This window comes from Bos indicus x Bos taurus, chromosome 19 (genome assembly GCF_003369695.1).
Source record: "Bos indicus x Bos taurus breed Angus x Brahman F1 hybrid chromosome 19, Bos_hybrid_MaternalHap_v2.0, whole genome shotgun sequence".
Classification (NCBI taxonomy): domain Eukaryota; kingdom Metazoa; phylum Chordata; class Mammalia; order Artiodactyla; family Bovidae; genus Bos; species Bos indicus x Bos taurus.
The window spans coordinates 26,682,569-26,709,192 of NC_040094.1; the positions used below are offsets into that span (position 1 = coordinate 26,682,569).

General features: G+C 52.0%; 1 protein-coding gene across 3 annotated transcripts in view; it reads right to left on the minus strand.

Annotated features, from left to right (window-relative positions):
* Nucleotides 1-2,026: 2,026 nt before the first annotated feature.
* WSCD1 (WSC domain containing 1) overlaps nucleotides 2,027-26,624 on the minus strand; it is a 47,670-nt gene continuing 23,072 nt past the window's right edge. For all 3 annotated transcript variants that reach the window (XM_027516630.1, XM_027516628.1, XM_027516631.1), the window contains exons 6-9: nucleotides 13,016-13,175; nucleotides 11,851-12,015; nucleotides 8,336-8,536; nucleotides 2,027-6,730 (exon numbers count right to left, since the gene is read on the minus strand). In XM_027516630.1, the coding sequence (XP_027372431.1) occupies nucleotides 6,378-6,730; nucleotides 8,336-8,536; nucleotides 11,851-12,015; nucleotides 13,016-13,175 (879 nt within the window). In that variant the 3' untranslated portion in view covers nucleotides 2,027-6,377. The remainder of the gene's footprint in view (nucleotides 6,731-8,335; nucleotides 8,537-11,850; nucleotides 12,016-13,015; nucleotides 13,176-26,624) is intronic.

A 26,624-nucleotide genomic window follows, 5' to 3' on the forward strand; every position in this document is an offset into this window, starting at 1 on the left:
ATATAGCTTTTCAAGTGAATGGAAAATGTTGTTGAATTGATTGCTGCTGTGTTAGTCGCTCAGTCATGCCCAACTCTTTGAAACCCCATGTAGCCCACCAGGCTCCTCTGTCCGTGGGATTCTCCAGGCAAGAATACTGGAGTGGGTAGTCATTTCCTTCTCCAGGGGATCTTCCCCACAGCCAGGGATCAAACCCAGGTGTCCTGCATTGCAGGCAGATTCTTTACAGTCTGAGCCACCAGGGAAGCCCATTGAATTGATTATCGAATTTGAAAAAAGAAAAGGAAGACGAGAAGAAATAAACAAAAATCATTTTTATGTTAAGAGGATTTTACTTCTCCTGGGGCACTATCCATTCTGGAGGAGACCTGACAAAGACTGGCTTTTTCAATATCCGGACTCTGGTCACTTGCAGTGGTCAGGATGGCTGGCATGTGATTTAAAGGGACAGCTGTCTTCAGCAGCCGGAGCCCACACCTGCATGTACATGGAAACACACACAGACTGCTGGGCTCAGGTCCACCAAAGATGCTTATCTAATAATGTTTTGGAGGAGCAGGGCCTTTCTGTTGCCTGGAATGCTTATGACTAAGGAGTGAAAACTCTGAGCTCCTGATTTAATTGTTCAGTCACTAAATCATATCCAACTCTGCAACTCCATGGACGGCAACACGCCAGGCGTCCCTGTCCTTCACTGTTTCCCATAGTTTGCTTAAATTCATGTCCACTGAGTCAGTGATGCTATCTAACCACTTCATCCTCTGCCACCCCCTTCTCCTCCTGCCTTCAATCTTTCCCAGCATCAAGGTATTTCCCAATGAATTGGCTCTTCCCATCAGGTGGCCAAAGTACTGGAGCTTCAGCTTCAGCATCGGCCCTTCCAATGAATATTCAGGGTTGATTTCCTTTAGGATTAACTGGTTTGATCTCCTTGCAGTCCAAGGGACTCTCAAGAGTCTACTCCAGCACCACAGTTCAAAAGCATTAGTTCTTTGGCACTCAGCCTTCTTTATGGTCCAACTCTCACGTATATACTGGAAAAACCATGAAGTGAAGTGAAGTGAAAGTCGCTCAGTCATGTCCAGCTCTTTGAGTCCATGGGATTCTCCAGGCCAGAATACTGGAGTGGATAGCCTTTCCTTTCTCCAGGGGATCTTCCCAACCCAGGGATTGAAGCCAGGTCTTCCGCATTGCAGGCAGATTTTTTACCAGCTGAGCCACCAGGGAAGCCCCATAGCTTTGACTATACGGACCTTTGTCAGCAAAGTAATGACTCTGCTCTTTAATATGCTGTCTAGGTTTATCATAGCTTTCCTTCCAAGGGACAATTATGGTCCCCATCTCTAACCTCAGACATTTGAAAAGCCCTCCTCCCTCTGAGGAAGGCCCTTAACATTGAACTCAGGTGCCCACCAAAAATATCTTGGCAAAGAATTAGCAGTGAAATGAATGGGGTCACTTCCAAACAAGTTGAATGTGCACAATTGCCTCAATTCTAGAAACTTCTGGAAGAGTTATAGGGATGCAATACAGGGGCAATCAGGTGGTTTCAGGGAAGGAGCCCATATTCTGGCCCTAGCCACCCCCACACCTCAAAGCTTCATAGGAAACCCACCCCGTTCCCAATCTCATTTTTCTTATCTGCAAAATAAAGGTTTTGAACTTTGGGCAACTCAGTCTCAGAAACTAAATTTGGTAAGGATTGAATGAGACAATTTATGGTTTGGGTTGGTCAATCAAGAGGATTGATTTTTCCAAGGAAACCCAGGTGACCTCATTATGTACCAACTTAAAAATGCTACTTGTCCTGGCTGACAGAGCACAGCTTCCTACTGAGCATCTCGCATCCACCCCCATTCCTGCAAAAAGCAACTTCTTAATCCGACAGCTCATTGTTGTTCTTGTCTCTGTCTTCATCTAGTTCTGCCACAGAGATAGAGAATATCAGAATCCCAGGGTCTCTCAATCCAAGCCTTGTAAAAAACCCTCTGGGCTGTAAGTAACAGAAACCAAACTCAACCCAACATAAACAATAAAGGGAATTTATTGGCTCATGTAACAAAACCATCCACAGGCAGGGCCAGTCACAGGCAAAGATGGATCCTATGCTTAACAGCATCACCAAGGATCTGGTTTCCTTCTGCCTCCTGACTCTCTCTTCTGTTGTCAGCTTCATGCTGGGAGGGGTCCCCTCCAGGATTCCCAAGACAGCCCCTGTCAAGACCCAAGGTTACCTACTTCTTCGTTGACATCTAGCAAGGTGAATAAAAAGAGCCTTTACTCAACATTTCCAGAAGTCTTGAAATTCCCTCTGGCTCCATTGCCTTAGGAAACATGACCATCACTGTAGCCAGAGAGATGGGATGAGGTGTGGACTTAGTCCAGGTAATGCATCCCACCCCAGAAATGATGACAGAGACAGCTCCAGCAGAACATAACCCGCCCCTGCCAAGAGACATCAGGGGCTGCTGGGAAAGGAAATGGGGAAATGAACACCAGGGATGCAACCAACAGCCTCCAACTCGTCTCCCATTTTACAGATGGGGAACCGAGGCCAGAGAGAGAGAAGGCCTGTTCTAAGATCACAGCAGAGAAGAGCTGGGACCACGACCCACCCCTTTAATCTGCAGACTTGATCCTATTTCCACTCTACTCTAATTCGACCTTGTTCAGGCCAACTCAGGAAATATTGAGTGGTCATCAATGTGGGTTCAGATCAATCAATTTCTCCCCAAACCTTAATGAACTACTTCGGAAGCATCACATTTTAAACACTTCCAACAAATTTTCAGCCAAAAGAAAACAAACCTCAGTCCCAGGAATTCTTGCAGCCACAAAGATCAACCCCAGCACTTCCATCTCCCCTCTTGGGGCCCCCTAAGAACCAAGTGGCTCCTGTTACTTTTAAGGGGAAAAAATGCATTCTGGTGTGCAAACATTCTCGCATATTCATGCACTCTAAATCTAATTTTAGCTGCACGAGACTTCATTATAAGACGCTCACATAATTAAGCAGTTTTCTTCCCAGGGTTTGGAAGCCTGTCTATTCTTCTCTCTCATTAACACATCACTGGGATTATCAAGAATGAGTTTCAGTTTTTTCAAATTATATATTTTGGTTTTTCCAAATTGATCCACAACGGGAGATGAAATCCATGAAAATTACATGTTTTAACACAGGTTTGTGCAACTCCACAGCTTTGCTATTAAAATTGGAATCTGTAAACAGGATTTCTCTGTTCTGGTCTGATTAGCTACATCTGCCATGCTTCTCTCCTAAATTCAAGCCTGTTTTACTCCTTGGCTGGCTGGGACAGCATCTTCTTTATGGAGAAGCTGAGAGCTAGAGATGAGACCTAACTTGAAGAAGGACAAACAGACTTTCCCAAAAGAACAGACACATCCCCTTCCCGTGCTTCTCAGGAGCTGGTGGGGGCGGGGGGGGGGGGGTGGTGGTGGTGACTGCTGAGAACCATTAGCACATGGGGCCTTAACATCTTACTCACCCAACATCCAGGATCAGGTGCTGAGGTTCAGGTATCTTGCCAGGTGGACTGACTCAACACAATGCACCCCAATCCCATCATTCCACTTATCTGCATGCCTGGCTAAGGTGCACAGTAAACTCCAAGGCCATCTGAGCAAGTGGCCCTCCACCTGAAGGAGTGAGGGTCTCTGGGTACCTGGCAGCAGGGAACAGTCTCATCATCTATCAGGAAAAACAGGCTGGGACTGCTGTTCTCCTGAGCCCAGGGGGCCATGCCCTGGCTGCAGTCCTAATCGGTCCTCCAGCCACTCCACTGCCCTTTGCAGACTCCTTGACATTTGAGTCTTCTCCCCAAAGACTGTCTGGGTGGCCAGGAGAGTGAGGGTCACTGCCAGGGAGCCAGTTTCTGGACTGGCTTCCCTCTCCTCCATCACCCAGGGCTGCAGTCTCCTTTGAGATTTTAGGTTCACTCTGGGATGCAGGTATTCCCTGGGCCCCCTTCCAAGGCAGGGTGAAAACTCCTGGTGGATTTCAACTGCTCCTGCTACTCAGGAGAATCAGCCTCATCAGGGCTTGTCGCATACTTGATCCTCGAGCCATGCTGTATCAATAATTGCTTATCAAGACCCTGGAGTTTCCAGCCTTGAGCTGAGCCCCAGCAATGCTTTAGGAGGATCTAAAATGGCCTCAGCATCGGTGTGGGTTTGGGGGAGACTCAAAAAGAACTTGGAGGCCACCAGGAACGGATGCTCAAGGCCATTCATTAAAAATTGAAGGCTAGGGAGGCTTCCCTCTGAGGAAGGGCCTCTCCTCTAGGGCCCTCAGCTCTGCCTGCCCCCACTGGGGTGCTGTCAGTTCCTGATCTCCAGCCAGGGAGCAGGTGGTCCCACATTCCCATGCCCAGCTTTCCCAAACCCTTCACGCTGATGCAGAGGTCAGACCAGCAGGCCCAGCCCAGGCCTGGAGAAACTGCAGAGGGACTCAGGGACTGCCCAAGTTCAAGCCCATCCACCTTTCTCCCTCACAGGGGTCAGTGTGTGGCCGAGCTCTCAACAGCCCTCCCTGGGTCCCACTTGTCCTGGGCTGTGCTCCCAGTTTCACCTCACCCTCTAGACTTCAGACCCCTGGTCTCTGCAGCCCCATTTCCGAGCCCAAGATGTGTAGTGAAGGGTGACCCAAGAAGGTAATTAGCATCAGCACCCCTCCCCCTCCCAGGCTGAGCACTGGCTGGCAGTGAGGAGAGTCCTTTTCTCTGTCCCCTCCTCTGTCCTCACCCACCCACTCCCACCTTCTTCCTGCACAGACTCAGAGGCACGCACCCACACCCACTCATCGGTTCTCAAAACACACAAGGGTTTTTCCAAACCTCTGAGCCTTCATGCGTGCTGTTCCCTCTGCTTCAATTCCCCTTCCCCTTCGCTCCATTGGAATAATGTCTACAGACTCCTCAGGACCAGTGCAGAGCCGCTGCAATGCATTATCTGACCTCCACACCCCGCACACACACTCGTCTCTTGCTGGATTTCTCACTCCCTCCCCCAGCCCCTCTAGGCCCTGAGCAGCGAAGAGGAGGCCATCTTCTCAGGAGCCCTGTAAACTCATACACAGCAGTGCCGCTAGCGCCAGCTTCCCATATCCCCGAATGGGAAAGATGTCAGTGTCACAAAAAGAGACAGAGGGTGTGACAAAGAGACCCAGTGACAGGAAGTGGAGGGTGAATAACAGTGAACCGAGAGGGCTGGCGGGTAGGGGTCAGGCAGAAGCTGCAGCCATGGCCTCCCTCCCAGGGTCTTGATGGGCCATGCTGGCCCCCACTTCCTCATGACCAGGAGTGGGGGGATCCTGCGAAGAGCTGTCAAGATGGGTGGGGCAACCAGCCCAGTGGCCCCCAAGACTCATCTCTCCTGGGTCTGCCCAGCCCAAGCAGCCCCCTCCACTGGCACTGCTGGGATATGGGCCCTCTCCTGGAGGCCCAGCCCCCTCCCACCCAACCCGCCACCCCCACCCCTGGTCTCCTCACCCCTACACCCTGCTTCTGGGATAAGGCGTGAGTCCCCAGCTTTATGTGGAGAGTCGGAGAAAGAAGCCAGGCAAGGAGGCGCCAATTCAAGGAGTGCTGACATTGGATGGGGCGGTGGGTGCACAGAGCTTACAGCCGGTCCTGAGGTGGGGGTGTCTGTGGGCGGCTCTGCTCTGCCCATATCGCCACCAGCCCATCCAAGGAGAAGGGAGAGGCCAGGCTACAGAGCCGGTCATAACACCACGCACACTGGGGGATGCAGACGTGCACTCAGGGCTGCCTGGCCCGGCGGCCATAGACTGTGAGCCCGTCTCCAGGCCAGGGTCCTGGCTCCTCGGGGCACTAAGCCCACCCAGCCCAGCATCCCGCAGTCAAAGCCCCTGACCAGCAAGCCTGCACTGGGCTGGCGACAGGAAACCCCGGGTCCCTGAGAACTCGGGGTGCATGTGTGTGTCAGGGTGTCAGAGAGACAGACAGGCAGCCCCTGGGAACACATAACCTGGCGTCTGCGGGCCTGCACTGACGTTCGTGTTTGCAAGTCTGAGAGTGTCAGGCACGCCCAGGGTGGTGGCTTAGGCGCATTAACGGGACACCGTGAGCAGAAAGTGGCAGGTCTAAGCAGGTCTGGCAAGGAGTGTGTGTCTCTTTGCATCTGTCCTGTGACATCGGGTCTGCTGGCTGGGAGTCAGGCCCAGGTGTCCCTGTGCGGCAGGGACGCAGCCCCAGGGCGGGCCCCCGTGCAGGTGGCACAGGCCCCTCCTCTGAGCATCCCAGGGAGGCAGCGGCAGGCGAGCGTCCCAGCGAGCACGTGTGCAGCCCCGTGAAGGCGGCCGGCTCCCGGTGGGGCGGGCAGAGCGGGCCTGGAGCCTATCATCTGGGCACGTACTCCCGGGGCAGCCCGGCCCAGTTGTGGTCGCGCAGGGCCTGATCCACCGTCCGGATGTAGCCGTTGATCAAGTCCTTCATCTCCGGGGTGAAGGGCTCAGGGTCGTGTGGGCGCCGGCCGCGCCGCCGGAAGCTGCCTTCCTTGTTGTTCTCCACGCACAGCAGGCGCTCCTCACTCACGGACACGTTGAGGAAGGCTACCATCTCCCTCAGCGTGGGCACCAAGCTGCGCCTCAGCTCCTCGTAGTGAACCACCAGCAGTCGCTTGCCATACTTAAGCCAGTCCAGCACATGCGAGGACCACCATGACGCATAGCTGTTGACAAAGTCCGGCCACTCTGTGGAGAAAAGAAGGGGTGCTGTGTCAGAGCCCGGCCCGGCGGGCCTGGGGCCTCCCCTTCTGGGGGCCAGGATGCTCCATCCCCCTCTGCCTGGGACCAACCTGCCCGGATCCCCCCACCAAGGAAGGATCTCGTGAGGGGTGACCTTGTGAGGGGGACAGTTACCATGAGGCTGGGCTCTGAAGAGCCCCAAGCCTGCCTGGGAGGTGTGACCTTGGGTCCGCCTTCCCCTAGCAGTTTCCTTGGAAACACACCAAGACACATGGGGTCTGAATGTTCCAAGAACTGGTTCTCCCTCTGATGAACCTTGACCGCTGGAACCATCCCTGGACAGGAAGAGCCCAGGGTCTCAGGCCTATGGGACACAGCGGAGTTAGACAAGCAAGGCTGGGCATCTCTGTTGAGATGACCCTCAGTTCACCTTGATGTTGCCTTGGCAACTGTGCACATCATCCAGTCTGGGTGATGGGGGCTGAGCAGTGTGTGAGGGCAGATGCTGGGCTTCCCAAGGACATAAAGATGCTGTGCAGGCTGGGTTTCCTGTCCCAGGTGCTCCTATGCAGCTACACGGGGTGCATAATTGATGCTTATTGACACATGGCTGTGACCGCCAGTTTAACCAGTGATGTACAACAAGGCAAGGGTTGGAGCTGCAATCTTGGACAGATGATCTGGTCCATGACATTTTTTTTCCAGCAAATTTAGAAAGTCAGTGCCCCCACCCCCTCCCTGCCTCAGTGGAGAGAAGGATGCCAATATCAAGAATCACCCCCAACAAAATAAGCTTCCATAACTGGGTTATTGCACTGTGCTCAGTCACTCATTCATATGTGACCCTTGTGACTCCATGGACTGTAGCCCACCAGGCTCCTCTGTCCATGGAATTTTCCAGCCAAGAATACTGGAGTAGGTTGCCATTTCCTCCTCCAGGGGATCTTCCCTACCCAGGGATTGAACCCTCGTCTCTTGTGTCTCCTGCATTGGCAGGTGGATTCTTTACCACTAGCGCCACTCTGAGATGCTGTGGGAAACATTTGCTTTCTCTGATCTTCTTAACGATCCTAAGAGGTAGGGGCCATAGAGTTTTAAGGTGAGAAAAGCAAGGCTCAGAAGACAGGGTCTGCAGCTTGCCTGGGGTCACTGGGCTGGTAAGAGTCCCAGGAGGGATCAGAGCTCAGCCTGCCTGCTGGCTCAAGGGGAATCAGAGGGAGGCAGGAATGGCTGGAGAGGGGAGTGGCCTAGGGGGAGTGTGTCAGGGAATGGGGAGAACACCCACCAGCCTCAGCTGACCACACAGGGACAGAAGCAGGAGCCTGCCCAGCCTCGTTTCTCATCATGCCACCCAATCTGCTGGACACAGCTGTATTTCTGACAGCTTCATTTTGTATCACTCACCGCCCTGACTTGTGTCTCTCTAATCCATTACCCAAAGGTTAGACTGTGTGCCTGCCTTGAGGGTGGCAATCATGACCCCTTTAGCCAACCCCTGGCACCTCGCTCAGCACCTGGCACACAGTAGGACTTCGGTTAGTATGTATCAGCAGATGACTCCAGGAATAAAGAGGCAGCCCGTCCCCTGCCCTGCTGGCCCCTTCGGCTCACCTTTGCTCTTCCAGTTGCGGTCAGCTGCGTAGCCCAGGTGCCCGGCACATTTTCTGTTGAACTCAGCCACCAGGGACCTGTATGGGTTCCGGATGAGCAGGATAGCCGAGTCGAACATCTCAATCTCCCTCCTGCCGCTCTCGTGGGTCTTCACGCAGATGGTACGCCGGCTGCGCCAGTGGTCCTTCTCACCCTTGAACCCTGCCCGTGAGAAAGGCATTACGGAGACCCCACTGCCACAGTGGCAGACAGGTGTGAATCCTAACCTGTGCCCCCAGGGAGAGCCGACACTGGTGGGCACTGAGGGGCCACTAGGGCGGCCTCTAAGCACAAGGCCTGAGCCTGCCCAAGAGATAGTGAGCGAGGGAGGCATCTAAGTGGGAAAAGATGGCATCTGCAAGAGAAAGCAGATCAGGCACCTCCTGTGGATCCCGGAAGTCAGGAGGCAGAGGCCTGATGATGCCTCCTTTGGGCACCTTCATGGCTATTTCACATGAGCATTGCAGAGAGGCTGATGAATGAACCGTAGCTGCAGGCTCAGAGTGGGTATGTGACTTGCTCAAGATCACACAGCACCACAGCATCAGAGCCAGGGCGCTCTCCATGTGGCTTTGTGTGTCCCTGGGAGGCCTTCGCCATTTGCCCACCTTCCCACGGGGTGGGCAGGATCCCCATCAACAGGCTCAAGGGCAGTCAAGCAACTGTAGCCCCACCCTCTGACCGTATGTCCTGTAACTGAGCTCCAGTCTTGCATTCACGGAGACTCTCCCCAGTCCTACACAGCGTCATGCATTTATCAACAAAGATCATTGTGTGCCCATGCCATGCTGAAATTTATGTCATGGATAAAGGGGTAAGACTCAGAACCTGTCTTCAAGCTTATAGTCTATTGGGGGGAGGGCAGGTGGTTCAGGGGTAAAGAATCTACCTCCAATGCAGGAGACTCCGGTTTGACCCCTGGGATGGGAAGATCCCCCAGAGAAGGAAATGGCAACCTGCTCCAGTATTCTTTCCTGGAGAATCCCATGGGCAATGGAGCCTGGCAGACTACAGTCCATGGGGTCGTAAAGAGTTGGACACAACTTAGAGAAAAAATAACAACAACAGCTATTTGGGGGACAGCCCAAGTGTATGTAATACAGAGGATAGGGGCTTATGGGGACAAAGAGTAGGGGGACCAGTTTGGGAGTATGGTGGGAGGTGATAGAAGGCTTCCTGCAAAGATGTCCCCTGAGGCTAATCTGGCCACATCCCAATGTAGCCCATGGCATCAGCTCTGGGGACACGCTCCATAAATGTGCATGAGTTGGTCTTCAGCTCTTGGAAACATAAAGGAGTCTCACCCCCACCCCATGAATGGCTGGGAAGCACCTATGTCTACAGCCAGCAGCGAGGGAGTCTTTGATGCCTGGAAAATGCAAGCCTCTTTTGAATCTGAAAGTCTGGAGTCACCAGCTGAAACTCAACATATGTTTTCAAACTCATCTCTGCCATGGGCCAAACACCAAAAGTCTTTGCTTTGATTCATTCTGTCAAACAGCTGGGAAGTTCCAGGAAAGAATGAGTCAATCCATGGGCTGAGGAAGCATGTGATCTGGTCTTTGACACCCTGAGACCCAGGGTGTCTTTTGTACTGTCTTAGCCTAATTCAGCAGTGACCACTTTTCCTTATAACTCAGACCAGGCTCACCCATGACAGGTTTGGTGTTTGGGCACTGGAGTTGCCTTGAGAATTTCACGTGTGCACGTGTGTGTTCATTGCTCTGACAGTGCTCTGTGACCTGCGGCTATACCTAACCAGTCCCATAAGGCTCAAAGATGCGCCCAGGTAGCTCTAGAGCCATTCAGACAGTGTCGCCGCAACCCTTGATACCTGGCTGTCGAGCCACTGGGTCACTTAGCCATGTGTCGACCGAGACAGCCAGCTGTTTGAATAAGGTAAAGGCCTTCTAGATGAATATGGTGGGCAGCTACAGCCTGTACACAGTAGGTGGTTCCCAGGGGACTAGACCAGAGTGAGCAGGACCACAGTCTTCATCTGGCTACTTTGCCTATAGGTGCTGTAACACTCAAGGCTCCCAAGGATGAGCTTCCTTGGTGGTTCAGTGGTAGAGAATCCCCCTGCCAACGCAGGAGACACAGGTTTGATCCCCAGTTCGGGAAGATTCCAAGTACCGCGGAGCAACTAAGCCCGTGAGCCACAACCACTGAGCCCGAGTGCCCTAGAGCCTGTGCCCTGCAGAAAGAGAAGCCACTTCGATGAGAAGTCCTTGCACCAAAACTAGAGAGTAGCCCCTGCTAGCCACTAGAGAAAAGTGTGCAGCAACAAAGACCCAGTATGACCAAAAATAAACAAATAAACAAATACATAAAAAGAAAACCACCCATCAAGCTTTGTGCTACATAATACTAATAAATAAACATGAGTTCAAAATTCTTTTAAAGACTCCCAACTATGATGAGACTGGGTTATATGGACACCCTTGGCTTTTTTACCAACCAGATCAAGACTGCTGTGGGTAATCACAGAACCTCAGGAACTTTCTGTTTTCTCTAGGAGGTTAATGATAGGCTCCTCTTTCCCTAAACCAAACTCTGAGCGAAGAATCCCAGAGAAACTGTTGTAACACCTGACAACAGAGAAATCTATTTCACCAAATATGTATCCCACTTGGCTTATCTGAGGTTCTTAGTCTTAAACAGTGCACAGATTTGAGCCATTTTAAAGTTCATTTACTTGACATAATGAGGCCTCTTATTTCTACAAGAGAAATATTAGAAATCATTAAACTCTTGAAGATTTTTGGACCTAGTTTTAAGAAACAGTATTTTGATAAGCTACATTTACCTCGGGGGAAAAAAAAATGAACAGATGAAGTCAGTTTCCCCTAATTATTGAGGGCTGTAAAAATTAAGGAAAATTTTAAAAATGTTTATTGAGAGGGAATCTAAGTGACTAGGCTTTCCCTTTGAATCCAGATCAGATCTTGTGAATTTCCTCTCAAGTGAAGTCCTAGAGCTGACTGCTTCAACATCACACAGGAGCTTGTTGGAAATGCCAGTTTCTAGGCCCCATCTCAGATTAATCCAGTCATACTCTCTTGGTGGCGGGGTGGGTACAAACCAGGAATCTATGTTGAATTAATAAGCCCTCAAGGTATTGCTTAGGGCTTCCCAGGTGGCTCAGTGGTACAGAATCTGCCTGCCAATGAGGAGATATAGGAGATGCCAGTTCGATCCCTGGGTTGGGAAGATACCCTGGGGGAGGAAATGGCTACCCACTCCAGTATTCTTGCCTGGAAAGTTCCATGGACAGAGGAGCCTGGCCGGCAACAGTCCCTGAGGTCTCAAAGAGTCGGATGTGACTTAGCGACTGAGCATGCACACACAAGGCGATGTTGACACACATTCAAGAGTGAGAAGCACAGCTCTGGTGCTCCAAGGAGGACCTGGGCTGCAGAGGCTGCGGTCTGGCCTGAGAGCTGCCTCCTCCCTTCCCGGCAGCCCTCACTCACCTTTGTTGTAGAGAGTTCCGTCGAAGTAGTAGCTCCCTGTATAGAAGCCGGTGGCATGCTCGATGAGGTGCCGCGCCCATGTGTTCCCCGCTCCGGGGAAGCTCGACAGAGCCACGAACACCTTGGATTTGGTGGGCAGGAACCTCCGGTCTGTGCATCGAGTGTCTGAAAGTCCAGAAGTCATCTCAGGGTTCCCCATTTCCACTGTGACTCCCAGACTCACAGCCTGACTCCTCTTGGCAGGAAATCAGACCCAAGCCGCCCATTTAATGGAATGGGAAAACTGAGGCTCAAAGAGGGGAAGGGATTTGCCACCTGGACCTTGGCTGCATGGGTCTGTGGCTGGCCAGAGAGAGCCCCAGTGATGACGAGACCTCCCACTGGACGAGTCTAGTGGGAATCAGTGCCCTGTGGGTTCCCCACCTCATCTTTCAAGTGGTCACAGCCAAACCCTCCTGGCCCAGCTCAGGTAGTTCCAGACTCTGCAGGGGAAGTGGGCTGGGGTCGTGGCCAGGCAAAACAATGTCACACACCAGGTAGAGCAGCAAGGAATCAGGATTCAGAACTTCCGGTGTTAGTCGCTGTGCCCCCTCTTTCTGGGAGGCCCTCCAGGGCTGTGTCAGGGGCACATGGAACCCTCAGGTGAAAGTCTCCCAAGACCCGAGGGCTGTGCTGAGTCACCATAGGTGTTTGATAAAGGTGACAATGACCTTCCCCACCTGCTCTTCCTCTTATCAGCCCCTAAGTTCAGCTGGGGCAGACCTGCTTCTCAGACAAGGAAGATGCTGGGGTCTTGGCACAGTCTGAGTGACTCACTGGTCCCCAGGTATGGGCTGGCTCAGGGATGTCCCAACAGTCACTGGGCTCCCCTGTCACCCAGCCCCACCACCTTGCCATGTTATCCCTCTGGACCCTGCCTCTCTGCTCTTCCTCAAACCACCTTCATCCCCAGAGTCAGATAAAAGTCAGGTGCTCTTCACACGGATCCCTGAATCCTCTGTCCAGCCTCCAGGGATGGCAGAGGCCTCTCCGTTCATATTATCCCAAGATAGGACCACCCACCAAGATGCCTTCCCCATCCCGGGACCATATACTCAGTCCAGACTCCCAGACCAAGTACAGAAGGAGAGCCCTGCATGCCAGTTCACTCTGGGGTGGAACTCACCCTGCACAGGGGTCTGGTAGACCTCGCAGTACTCTGCCAGCCTCTGGGCCTCAGACTCCTGGCCACACAGCGAGCTGTCCACGGCATCCCGCAGGTTGAACTGGGGGGTGGAGTAAGCACAGTAGCACTCCCAGCCCCGGAGGATGGCCAAGGGGAACTCCTGCCGGGGAGGAGAAAAAGAGATGTGTCTCCAGTGAATGGTGAAAGCAAGGGCCACGACCCCACTGCTCAGGCACTGGGGCGATCTCTGCGGATGTCCTGCCAGCTGCTTGGGATCAACATGGGTGTCTGTCCATCCTTTCAGGGCCAGGCACTGAGGCCAAACCCGGGGAGACAAAGCTCAACAAGATGGGACTCTGCCCTCCAGCAGCTCACTGCTGGCCACTGACAAGCCTATAGTTAACACCAGAGTGCAAATGGTGCTTCTAGGAGGGGTGACTCCAGTGGGGGGACTGGATCTGAGATCTTGGAGACGTCAGGAGTGCCGGGGAGGGAACGGCACTCCAGGTCTGGGAGTCACATGAACGCATGTGTGCAAGGGTGAGCATGGGACAGAGAAGCCCACCCAAGGGCAGCTTAGTGAGGTGCTCAGCATCTTTAACCAACAGACTGTGGAATTCCTGCCAGCCTTCCCTGGAGAGACACGACCTAACCCCTGTTTCTGCAGTCCTGCTTTGGGGTGGTGGGCAGGGTGGATGACAGTTTCCCACGCAGCATCTCTTCAGAACGGGAGGGGTGGACAAGGGCAGGCTTTGATTGCTCTGAGCTGATCCACTCAATGGGGACTTCCTGAAATCTACCAGAGCTAGGAGAAGGACAAGTCGCTCCTCGCAGCCTTTATTTATTTTTTAATATTTATATATTTGGCTGCACTGGGTCTTAGTTGCCACATGTGGGATCTTTAGTTGCAGCATGTGGGATCTAGTTCCCTGACCAGGGATCGAACCTGGGCCTCCTTCATTGAGAGCATGGAGTCTTAGCCACTGGACCACCAGAGAAGTCCCACCTGGAAGTCTTTTACATACATTTTCTTGGTTCCCTCTGGGCAGGAGGCTGCACCCACCACACAGTGGTGAGAGCTGGGGTGCTGGTCTCCAGAAAGCCTGAATGTGAATTCAGGTTCACAGGCTGGGTAACTTTGAACCTCTCTGATTGTCACCATTGAACAAAGGTAATAAAACCCACCTTGCACATCCGTTGTGAAAACTAGATGTGCGTGTGTGCTCAGTAGATTCAGTCATGTCCGCCTCTGCAACGTTATGGACTATAGCCTGCCAGGGTCCTCTGTCCATGGGATTTCTCCAGGCAAGAATACTGGAGTGGGTTGCCATTCCCCCTTCCAGGGGATTTTCCCAACCCAGGGATTGAACCTGAGTCTCCTGCGTCTCTTGCATTGCAGGCAGATTCTTTACCCACTGAGCCACCTGGGAAGCCCGAAAACTAGATGCTGCTGCTGCTGTCGCTTCAGTCATGTCCAAATCTGTGTGACCCCATAGACGGCAGCCCACTAGGCTCCTCTGTCCCTGGGATTCTCCAGGCAAGAACACTGGAGTGGGTTGCCGTTTCCTTCTCCAATGCATGAAAGTGAAAAGTGAAAGTGAAAGTGAAGTCGCTCAGTCGTGTCCGACTCTTAGCAACCGCATGGACTGCAGCCTACCAGGCTCCTCTGTCCATGGGATTTTCCAGGCAAGAGTACTGGAGTGGGGTGCCATTGCCTTCTCCGGAAAACTAGATGAGAAAGGTCCAAATTGCCCAACACTGGGCCTTGCACGCAGTAGGTATTCTCACAGAGGAATGGGCCATCCTCTGCCTCCTTCCTCCCACCCTGTGGGCATCAGCCAAGGCTCGCTCAATAATTCTTCCACCCATCTCTCCCACACCTATTACTTGAACACCTACTGTGTACAGGGCACCACGTTCCAGGACACTCAGCCTTATTTCCACTCTGCTTCTCCAGTGGCTCTGGCAAACAATGAGCAATTCAAGTCCCCGCCCCTCCCCCAGGCAGAGAGATGAGAGGAGTCTATTGAGTATGTGCAAAGGAGGCAGTGGGCGGAGAAAACTTCTCACTGCTTGGGGAAACGCTGAACAAACCTTTTTATTTTTTGCCCACAGCAAAAATTTCATAAATAAATAAATAAAGGAAAATCAATAGCATTTTCTGAGCGTGGCTTGGCAGAGCCAAGGATCTCGACACTCAGAAAAGACAATGGATGGTGTCCCAGCCAGGGAGGGTGATGCAGAGCCTGGGGGTGGGGCAGTCCCTTAGGAGGAAGGGGGAGGGGAGGTTGCCCTCAGTGGAGGGTGTTCTCCTGGACATAGGGGGGTTGTTCCCTCAGGTGCCTTGCAGCCCCCATGAAGGCTCCTCCCCACCTCCCACCTCCTCTGTCGAGCCTCAGGGGAAGCTTTGCCTCTGCGAGAATGAGCCCAGAATTTCACCGGGGGGGCCAGGCCCACATCTCCTTCTTAGGGTTCCTGCCACATGGGGACAGGAGACAGGAGGCTTTCACTATTCTTATACACCCCTGCACACACACTCACACACTCACACAGCCTGCTTCCAGAGCTCAGTGCTTCCTCTTGCACTAGAAAAGCTCTTCAACATTCTGAGATCGTAAGCAAGTCACCTCCCTTTTTGAAACCTTAGCTTCTCCATCTGTAAAATGGACACATCCCTTGAGTTGTCCTGCCTGGAAGAGTCAGAGGATCTTATTTCTCTCCCTCTGATCCACCACAAGGACCAATGTGACTGGGACACCTATCCCCCCATGCTTTTTCTGGATGAGGCGTGAGTCGAGGACTTTTTCCTGGATCGGAGGGGGGCAAGCAGTCACTCTGGGTGTCCACGAGTTCATGTCCAGGGGCACCAGTGAGGAAGCACTGGGAGGGGGGACAAGCAGTCACTCTGGGTGTCCACGAGTTCATGTCCAGGGGCACCAGTGAGGAAGCACCGGGTAGGAGAGAAAACACCATGCTTGCAACCCAGCAGACCTGGACTCGAATCCCAGGGCAACAGTTGAGTATCTATGTGACCTTGGGCCAGTAACCGGGCCCATTCAAGTCTCGGTTGCCTCATGGGTCATCGGAGGGCAATAATATTAATGCCATAGAGTGTAAGGAGACGGAGGGAAGATGATGCACAAAAAGGACCCAGCATAGGAGCTCGCCTACTCCTAGCTCTTAAGACCTTTCATCATAGAGGTAGGCCGCAGACCACCCTCCGGACACTCAGAGCATGTGAGAGTCTGGTTCCTAAAACTCCCACTTTGGCTCCCCCTCCAAGGCCTCAAAAGCTCAGGATCAAGCACAGGTTGGAAGCCCCTCTCCCACGTAGCCCTTGTGGTCCTTTGTCATTTTTGTGGGGGGGGGGGTGTGATTGCTTTACAATGCTGCGTTAGTTTCTGCTGTACAACAAAGCGAACCTGCTGCAAGTATACATGGATCCCTCCCTCCTGGACCTCCCTCCACCCCAACCCCGCACGCTCCATCCCACCCATCTAGGTCATCACAGAGCACCAAGCTGAGCTTCCTGCGCTTTCTAACAGGCTCCCACTAGCTATCTGTTTTACACATGGTATTGTATATGTCAATCCCCATCTCCCAGTTCGTCCCACCCCCATCTTCCCCCACCGAGTCTGCAAGTCCGTTCTCTGTGTCTGTCTGTGTCTCTATTCCTGCCCTGCAAATAGGTTCATCTGTCCCATTTCTCTTGATCAGTCACATAAAGAAAAGAACCGCTTTGAGGACTCAGTGGCCCCAACAGGGCCCTAACCCCGGAACCAGGACCCCCTTGGCCACAGCTGCCGTTGCTGTCAGAGCTGCAGTGACATCCAGCCCCAGCACCTGGGGTTGCTGGGCTTGCCGAGAGTGTACAATAGCATGACAAGCCCCATCAGTATCTGTGACTAGACTCCACCTGCCCCAAGGACCCCGTGTCATTTTTCTACAGAAAGCGAATCTGTGTCCTGACCCTCAATCAGAAGGCCGCTGGCTTTCTGGAAGCCAGCTCTCCTGCTGCTGTGAATTAGTGAAAAGCCATCACAAGAACTGCGACCTCCGGCCTCTCTCACTGCCATCCATCCTCTCCCGCAAAGCCCTCATCCCACCTCGTCCCGACTGACACCTTCATCACAACAAGTGGTGAAAACCAGCAGCCTGGGTACCACCCGGCAATAGAGTGCACACCGCGCTCTGCATCTGTGTTCCTGCTCTTCTGCAGACACTGGTTGGATCGTGTCCTCTAAACTTCCCATATTGACGATCTCACCCCCAATACTTCAGAATATGACTGGATGTGGAGACAGGGCCCTTCAAGAGGAAATGAAGTTAAAATGAGGCCATTAGGATGGGCCCCCATCCAGTCTGACTGGTGTCATTATAAGAAGGGATTAAGACCCAGACACACACAGACGGAGTGATGACACAGGGAAATGAAGGCCATCAGCGAGCCAGAGAGACAGGCCTCGGAAGAAGTCAACTCTGCCAACACCTTGATCTCGGACTTCTAGCCTTCAGAACTCAGAGAAAATAAATTTCCGTTGTTTAAGCCACTTGGCAGTCTGTGGAACTCAGTTATGGCAGCCAAGCAGGTCACTTCCTGTGCCCTCTGCCTGGACTGTCCTTTCCCAGACACCCTCATGGTTTTCTCTCTCACTTTCTGTAAGACCTCGTCCGTGAGGCCTTCCAGGGCCACCCCATTTCAAGTTGCAAGTCCCTCCTGCCATCACCGAGACACGCCATAACCCCTCACTGTGTTGTCTGCTTTTGTTTCATGCATGTAACTTGCCTCAGCAGAATGCTCTGGCCTTCTCTCAGTCCATCCTGCCCTCTCCTTCTCCCACCCCGCCGCATGTCCACAAGTCCTTTCTCTGCATCTGTGTCTCTATTCCTGCCCTGTAAGTAGGTCCATCATGATTTAACATATATACACTATCATTTAGTGGGAAGCCGCTGTGTAGCACAGGGGCTCAGCTCTGTGCTCTGCAATGGCCTAGAGTGGTGGAATGGGAGCGGGGTGGGAGGGAGGTTCAAGAGGGAGGGGATATATGTATCCATATAGCTGATTCATGTTGTTGTACAGCAGAAATTAACATAGCACTGTAAGGCAATTATACTCCAATTGAAAAAAAATCAGACGGTAAATATTAAAAATAAAAGTTTGTTAATGAAAAAAAAAAAAAAGAATGCTCTGACCTTGATGTACCACCCAGCCTGTTTGGTGAATGGTTATCAGGACGCACAGCAGCTCCCTCCCACCAGTTTCCTCGGCCTCTTCCCACTCATCTCTCCCTCCCTCCTCCTAGTCTGATTCCCATCAGCACGGATGAGTTTTGTCTATTCTAGAATGGCCTATAAATAGAATCCCTCAGCGCATATGTTTGTGAGTCTGGTTCCTTTCAGAAAAAAAATAGTTTTTAAGTCCACGCATGTTGTTTTATCTGGCAGTAGATTGCTCCTTTATATTGCTGAGTATTATTCCGTGTGTGCACATAACAGTTTGTGGATTCATTCACTTGATGGACCCCTGGGCTGCTTCCAGTTTTACCTATTATGAATCTTGCTGCTATAAACATTCCTGGACAAGAATTTCAGTGGATACACATCTTCATTTCCCACGGGAAAATACCATAAGGATGTAAGGTTTCTGCTTTCTTCTCCACAGCGCTTGTCATCATTCAGTATACTATTTCACTTTATTTTTCCTGGTTTACTATCTGTCTTTGGGGTTTCCCTGGTGGCTCAGATGGTGAAGACTCTGCCTGCAATGTGGGAGACCCAGGTTCAATTCCTGGGTCAGGAAGATCCCCTGGAGAAGGGAATGGCTACCCACTCCAGTATTCTTGCCTGGAGAATGCCATGGACAGAGGAGGCTGGCAGGCTACAGTCCATGGGATCACAAAGAGCAGTCCATGGGATCACAAAGAGTCAGACACAGTTGAATGACTAACACACACACACACACACACACACGTCTGCCTTTATCCACGAGAATGTAAGCTGAGATTTTTGAGTGCCTGGCGTGCTTTGCTGCATTCTCAGTACCCAGAACAGTACTGACAACATGGTGGATGCTTAATGAATGTTGGATGGAGGAACCAAGGAATGAATGAATGAACGTCCTTTCCAGGTCTCAACTCCCCCCAAAGTTGTTGGCAATACACTTGGACATGAGCCTTCTGTGGGTCACTTGTGCCCCAGGCATGAGTAAAGAGAAGAAAGTCTGCTCCATCTAAGCAAACTCTCTCTGACAACAGGAACCCCAGGGGGCTCTGCCATCCTGAGACTTCTGCTCAGACAAGAATCTCAGCCACATGGTAAAAAAAAAAAAAAAAAGTCTGCTCTTGGGCTGGCTCTGTCTCCCTCCCTGGTGGTAGTGGCTGATGTTGAGGCCTCAGGAGCCTGTATCCCTGGGCTGCCCCCACCAGTGACCTGAACCTTTTTGCTTCCTTGAGTGGATTAAACTGTCAGGTTTCCGGGTGTTTGCAGAGCAACGGGAGAGTTGCAGACAGTAATGTGGTTTTATTTACAACATAACCTCTTCAGCAACATCACTGGATCCTGAAAACACAGAACAGTTTTTAGCCCCTTGGGGATTTCTAAGACAGGATTTCCATAAAAATTAAATATTGATAAATCTTATCTTGCTGCCGACCTCCTTGTTTCCTGTACCTCCACCCCAAGCTCCAGAGAGAGACAGAGAGACAGAGAGAATGTATGTGCAGAGAGAACAAAGAGGAGAAAATGAACCAAGAAAGCAAGGGAGAAAAATGGGAGTACGGACGTGGCACCGTTTCAAACAGATGAGGGGTTCGAAAGGGAGCCGGCTCAGCCTGTGTCCGAGGGCAGGGGGGATATACATTCTCATCCCGGTACTTCCTCTACAGCTTGAGGCTGGGTGCCCAGGATGGGAGCTCGGGTGCGGGCTGGGGCTGTGGTGTGGGTGGGCATTCAGCCTAGAGCCAGGTCATGACATGGCCAGGGCTGGGCTCTCCAAGTGGTGGGGCATGTACATGCATGTATGCTCAGTCCTGTCTGACTCTTTGCAACTCTATAGACTGTAGCCCGCCAGGCTCCTCTGTCCATGGGATTCTCTAGGCAAGAATATTGGAATGGATTGCCATTTCCTCCTCCAGGGGATCTTCTGCACCCAGGGATTGAACCCGTGTCTCTTGGATCTCTGGCGTTGGCAGGTGGATTCTTTACCACTGCGCCACCTGGGAATCCCTGGGTGGGGTGGAGATCCATATGCAAAGGCTTGGCCGTGGCCAAGAGGTCAAGGAGTGGACATTTCCACCAGGCAAGGAGTGAGGCCCCGAGCAGCAACCCCTCTGGGATCTCCTCTCCTCCATCCTTGCTCTTCTCTAGGCATCTTTCTCAGGATCTCTAGGATTACGCAGCATCACCCCAAACTTCAGAGACAGGAGCTTCAGGTTTCAGAAGGGGAAACTAAGGCTTGGAGGCAGGTGGAAGGAAGCCCACAACAACCTCAGACAGTCAGGGTATGTGAGTGGGAGCAGAGGCCAGCCTTCCAGACTCCTAGTCCGGGGCTTTGCCATACACCACACTTGACCCCTGGGAGGCAAACACGTGAAGGCAGTAGATTTGTGATGAAATCCGTGAACCAGCATGGAGGTTGGCTTTGACCAGTCTCTCGCTTCCAGAGGCAGAACTGGGTAACATTCAAGACACAAAAAGGAGAGGAGATGCCCATGGAGGGAGATGGGGGGTGAAGGGGTTGACTCTTGTTTTCAGGCAAATGTCAGATTGAATGTAAACCTACTGATCCTGGAACTGAGAGCATGTTTCCCTCTGACCTGAGTGCAGGTGCGGAGCTGTGTGGTTTGGAAAGGCAGTTATGGGAAATGGACCCAGTTCAAGGCTTGTCATAAGGAATCCCGGGCTTTGCCAAGCCCTCCTCCAGGGGATCTTCTAGACCCAGGGATAGAACCCATGTCTCTTATGTCTCCTGCATTGGCAGGCAGGTTCTTTACCACTAGCGCCAATTGGAAGCCCCACGAATCCCAGGTTTTGAATCCCATTTACATGACTGTCAACAAACTATTGGGCAGTGCGAGCCTTGATTTTATCATCTGTAAAAGGGGGGCATAGCTTAATGATTAAGGGTTATGGTATGAGTTTAAATTCAGACAGATGGAGTCTTGACTTCTCCAGCTATAAGGGGATTTGCGGATGGAATGAAATACAGTCATCTCTTGGTATCTGCAGGGAATAGGTTCCAGAACCCACTGCTGATAACAAAATCCTCGGCTCCTCAAGTCTGTGGTTCTACGTCCGCGGATTCAACCAGTGGCTGATGATGTAAACGGTGGTACCTTTTCATCGAAAAAAAATCTATGTACCAGTGGACAAGTGCAGTTCAAACTGTGTTCTTCAAGGGACAACCATACTATTAAGGTGTCTTTCAGAGAGTAGATTCTCGGCAGATTGGTTGGTCTGAGTCTGGGGGGGGCTAACACATGGAGTGTGGTGGGGGCGCTGGGCCATCTCCCTGTATCCACTCTTCTTCACTGGAAGCACTGACTCACTAGTCCTATTCCATGTCTCCAGCCTCAAAGGTGCCACCTCAAGATAGCTTGGGGCAAATGTCAGAGTGTCCCCTAGGGACTGTCCCCTTGGGCAATGGCTCTCCACAGACTGGAGCCCCAGACATCAGACAGAGGTACTAATTCACAAAACCCAGATCCTTACAGACCCAATCCTTGGCAGAGACGTGAAATTTCATGCCCAGTGGAGGGAATGGAGCCATGCAGGATGGACTGCATCTATCAAGATCTAAGAGGATTTGGTCAGGCCACCGCCCAGCAGAGAACAAGCAGGCTCAGAGTTAATCTGTGCCTTTCCACTGCACAAGCAGCTGGGTTAGCGCCTCCGTTAAATGGACAAAGGAAAAAAAACTCAGAAGATACATCGATGGGAAAACATCCAGGTGGTTACTATTCTGTATGCAGAACTCACACACCCCAAAAGAGGCTAAAAGGGGGCAGGCGGAAAGGATAACACCTCTCCCTGCGATGCCTTTCTCGGTAGAACTACTAGCAGTTGCTGAGAGAACAAGCCTCAGATCACAAGGCTTAATAGCTGAAGCTTCACACGTTAGTAACCTATTTACAGATGGTGCTGGATTTCACACATCAGCCCTGCCATGGAACACACGCTCCCATAAAGGGCCTGTCTACTTGTGCACCAATACGGGGCTTCAAAATTAATGACCCCTCACCCGAATGGGCAGCACTGCAAACAGCTAAGCTCATTCTCACCTTCTGTCCAAATGAAGGAGGTGACAGGATCCGGAGGACTGAGAATGAGCAGGTTTTCTTCCAGCTCCAACACGATCGCAGAAAATTAGACAAGATCATTTTACTGTGTTTAAAAACACATTTACATAGGTCAAGTTGCTCTTGTTGGCAGACAGTCAGATCATTAAGATGCTGATGTGGCCCAAAATGTTCTTTCCTTGTCAAACTACATTCTGGGAGCTCCCCAAATCCATTGTAACTAACTAGCAAAGAGAAAAAAAAAAAAGCAGAGATTTTTATCGGGAGCCACAAATAAACCTCAGATGGTGCTCAAAACTGGGGCATGGCACAAGGAAGGCGCCCCCTCTTTTCCTGATTTTGTGCCCCACCTCTGGCATCTGCTGCTCCTGGCGCCCCTGCCCAGTCAGCCCTAATTAAGCCTGTAGCCCCGACTCCCCGATTTAGCTGTGCCCCATTTAACATTCTGCTGTGAGCATTTCCATCATAAAAGACTTTGAAAACATTTTCAATGGCTGTATTATAGTCCACTGTATGGCCATGGCATCACGTAACCATTCCCACATTGCAGTATATCCGAGCTTGTCTAGAAGCCAAATTAGGATGAGATGAAGCTGCAACTGGGATGTCTCTGCAGCCTTGGTTGCTGCTGGCCTTTCTGGAGAGGAAGTGCTTGGCACTCCAGGCAGGAAAGCACAGCCAGTAATCCCCCAATTCACCTCTCTCCCTCACCCTCCACATCCAGGAGAGGACAAAGAAAACCCTTCTGGCAAATAGAACTGTGACCTCTGCAGGCCTCAACTTCTGACTGATCCTCCATCCACCAGACCTCAGGGCTGGAGGTGGAATTTGCTCCTTCATCCTCCCTAAATAATTGTTGAAGATAATCCATCACTAGGATTCAGATGCATGGCAAATGTGAGCTGGGTCTTGGCATGGCTGAGCCAATAGGTTCCAGGTGGCCCGCTGGACAGTGGTTCTCAATGGGAGTGCCACCGAGGACCCCTGGCTATGTCTGGAGACAGTCTGGGTTGTCACATCTAAGCATGGAGGTGCTATTGGTCTGTAGCAGGGTAGAGGGATGCTAAATATCCTACAATGCACAGACAGATCCCCACACAAATTAGCTGACCCAACTGATAACAGTTGCAAGGATGAGCAACCCTGACGTAGAGTGAGATCAGGGTCCTAGTCCAGCTCCCACTGAGAGCTGATAGGGACCATCCAGAAGGCCTGAGTCCAAGTCATACTCACAACCACAGGGCAGGACGAGGGAGAAGGGAGGAACAGACATTCTGGGGACCAAAGGCTCACTCTCTCAGATAGATGGTGGCTTTACCTGCGAGCACATCTGTAGCATCATCCTCGCCCTACCTGGAATCCCTAATTCCAGAGCCAGGTCACAGGCAAACTTGGGTCACAGTATTGCCAAGGCATCTCTGGGGGTGGCCCCGAGGACCACTGCCTCCCAGAGGGATCCCAGCATCCCACCCACAGCTATGAAGCCCACACCAGTTACACTGCCTGCTCCCCGCTGACACCGTCCATAGCTCCCTCTTACCAACTGAAAAACATCTGGATTGAGAGGCAGGCCTCTGAGGCCCATTGCAACCTGTCCCCACCCTACCTTCCACATGGTGCAGTGGAGCCCTGCATGCTGGGTGGGCAGGCTGGCTGCTTTCCCAACCCCCTCACCCCTGCATTCCTCACACCCCTCGTTTGCCCTTTGACACTGCCCAGCATCAGTGGCTCAGACAGTAAAGAATCTGCCTGCAATGTAGGAGACCTGGGTTCAGTCCCTGGGTTGGAAAGGTCCCCTGGAGATACCCACTCCAGTATCCTTGCCTGAGAAATCCCATGGACAGAGGAGCCTGACAAACTATAGTCCATAGGGTCACAAAGAGTCGGACAAGACTGACCAACTAACAACCCTTCTAAAAAGTTGCAGTCCTCTTTCCTGAGCCTTCCTCCCAGTCTCCTTCATCTTCATCAGGCACAGACCTTACTCTGATGTATGCCAGAGTCCCTGCTTCCTGTCTTAGCCTCTCTTCGGGGGGACTGGCACCCCCTACCCGGTGTCAGTGTATGCATTTGGCCCCTGTCCCACTAAATGTGTCCTGCCAAGACCTGCTTTCAACATGAAAGCTGGAAATAGTGACTACTCCTCACAGCTGCAACATTCTGTGGATCTAAACAATGGGACCCAAGAAAACAGCCCCCACCCCCCATCCAACGATACAGGGGAGGCGAGGATAGGAGCCAAGCCATTAGCACAGATCCTGACACCTGGAGGGCAAAGGTCATTTATGAGAACCCTGGGTGCCCCTTCATCCTTGTTCTATCTGAACAATTCGCAGCATCACTGCCCAGAACTGAGCAGGTAACCCATCCAAGAAATGCATCTCAAGGGGAGAAGTATGAAGCGTTAAGGTGCAAAATGGCATAAGGTACCAAGAGCCTGCAGGTCTCTTTTGGCACATGCTCCAGTGAGAGACTGCAGCAACCTGGATTTGTGTCAGTACATCTGAAGAAAGGCTGGAAATAGGCGTTGAAGAGTTTAAAAGCTTCGAGTTCTGTGTCTGGGCCCCTCACAGGCTGCCCCAGGGAAGGTGCCCCTATACACTGGGGCATCCACCTGGGATGTGGCTTTGAAACCATCCTCCCCAACAGCAGAGTCTCAGGGGTGCCTTGCTTCTCTCTCACACAGAGCTGGGGCATAAGCATAAAATGAACACAGCTTTTGATCAGGGCAGCACAGCAAAGTTTACTCATAGAACAAGGACCTAGCCCCTCCTAGGAAATGTATCCAGCAGATCCACCACAAACACAGAACTACCCCGCTATAAGGATAGTCATCGCAACCTTGTTTGTAAAAGCAAAAGATTGGAAACAACCTAAATGCTTAACAGTGGGGTGTTTGTTAAATAAATTATAGGACATCCATGTAATGGCATAGAAGAGTGAGGAAGCGCTTCCTGTGCCAATTTGGAGCAATCTGTAAGACACAGGGAAGGAGAGGGGGCAGGGTAGTGCGTATGGCTTGTCACCATCTGTGGGGTTTGTAACGCCATCCTGACTCTGTAAAGGAACAACTGCATGAACGTTCACAGAATTTCTCTGAGAGGGGAAGGGAGAGGTTAGGCCCATCACCTGCACCCAAGGAAGGACAGAGTGGACGACACAGAGGGGTGAGAGGAAGACTTTCCCCTGGACACCCTTGGGTGTCCTTTCACCGTGTTCCACGCGAGCATCTTATCTATGGAAAATAATTCAAAGCACCAAAGACGCACAGCTGTGAGGCTGCCGGCTCCCTTCCTCTTGTTTCTTTTCCTGTCTCCTCCTCGACAGCCCACCCACCTGTCCCCTTCCTCCACCGATGTCACACTGAGAGGCAGCAGCATGAAAAGCATGGGGCATGGGGTTAAGAGTGGGATGTAGGGGGACGTCCCTGTGGTCCAGTGGTTAAGAATTCACCTGCCAATGCAGGAGACATGGGTCCAGGAAGATCCCACATGCCGTGGAGCGACTAAGCCCGTATGCCACAACCACTGAGCCTGCACGCCTAGAGCCTGTGCTCTGCAACAAGAGAAGCCACCGCAACGAGGAGGCCTCGAACCACCTTGAAGAGTAGCCCCTGCTCATCGCAACTAGGGAACGCCTGCACACAGCAGTGAAGACCCTGTGCAGCCAAAGAGAAATAAATTAATTAATTAAATTGTATATATATATATATATACGAAAAGGAAATGGCAAACCACTCCTATATCCTTGCCTGGAACATCCCATGGACCCAGGAGCCTATGGGGGGCGGGGTGGTGCTGCAGTCCATGGGGTTGCAAAGAGTCAGGCATGACTGAGCGACCAACAGACAGACAGATAGAGGGATGTAAAGCCGGTCCCTCCATGCTTGTGTATGAGAACTCTCACTCCTGCAAACCTGCGCTGGCTCTGCAGCAAGCGGGGGTCAGACTATCCCCCTTCACAGAGTGTTGGGAGGATCAGAGCAGACCAGCAGGGGGAAGGCTGCAACCCAGCATCCAGCACACAGGAAGATGCCTGTACATCTGTTGACCCAGGAGGCCAGCAGATCTGGAGCAGTTGAGTTCCTCTGATTACAGTGGGGGTTTTTCCAGGGAGCCTGCTCTGAACTGCAGGTGTGAAGGAAGCCTGGAGTGGGAGGTCTGCTTCCCTGCTGTGTGAGCAGGTGTCCTTGCCACCTCTACTGGCTCTGGTCCCACCAGCGGGAGAGGGGGAGAAGGGGGCCCCAGTCCAGGTGTCTGTGAATCAACAAAATGGTCTTCTCAGATCCCAGTATTGTGTCTCACGAGCCCTGA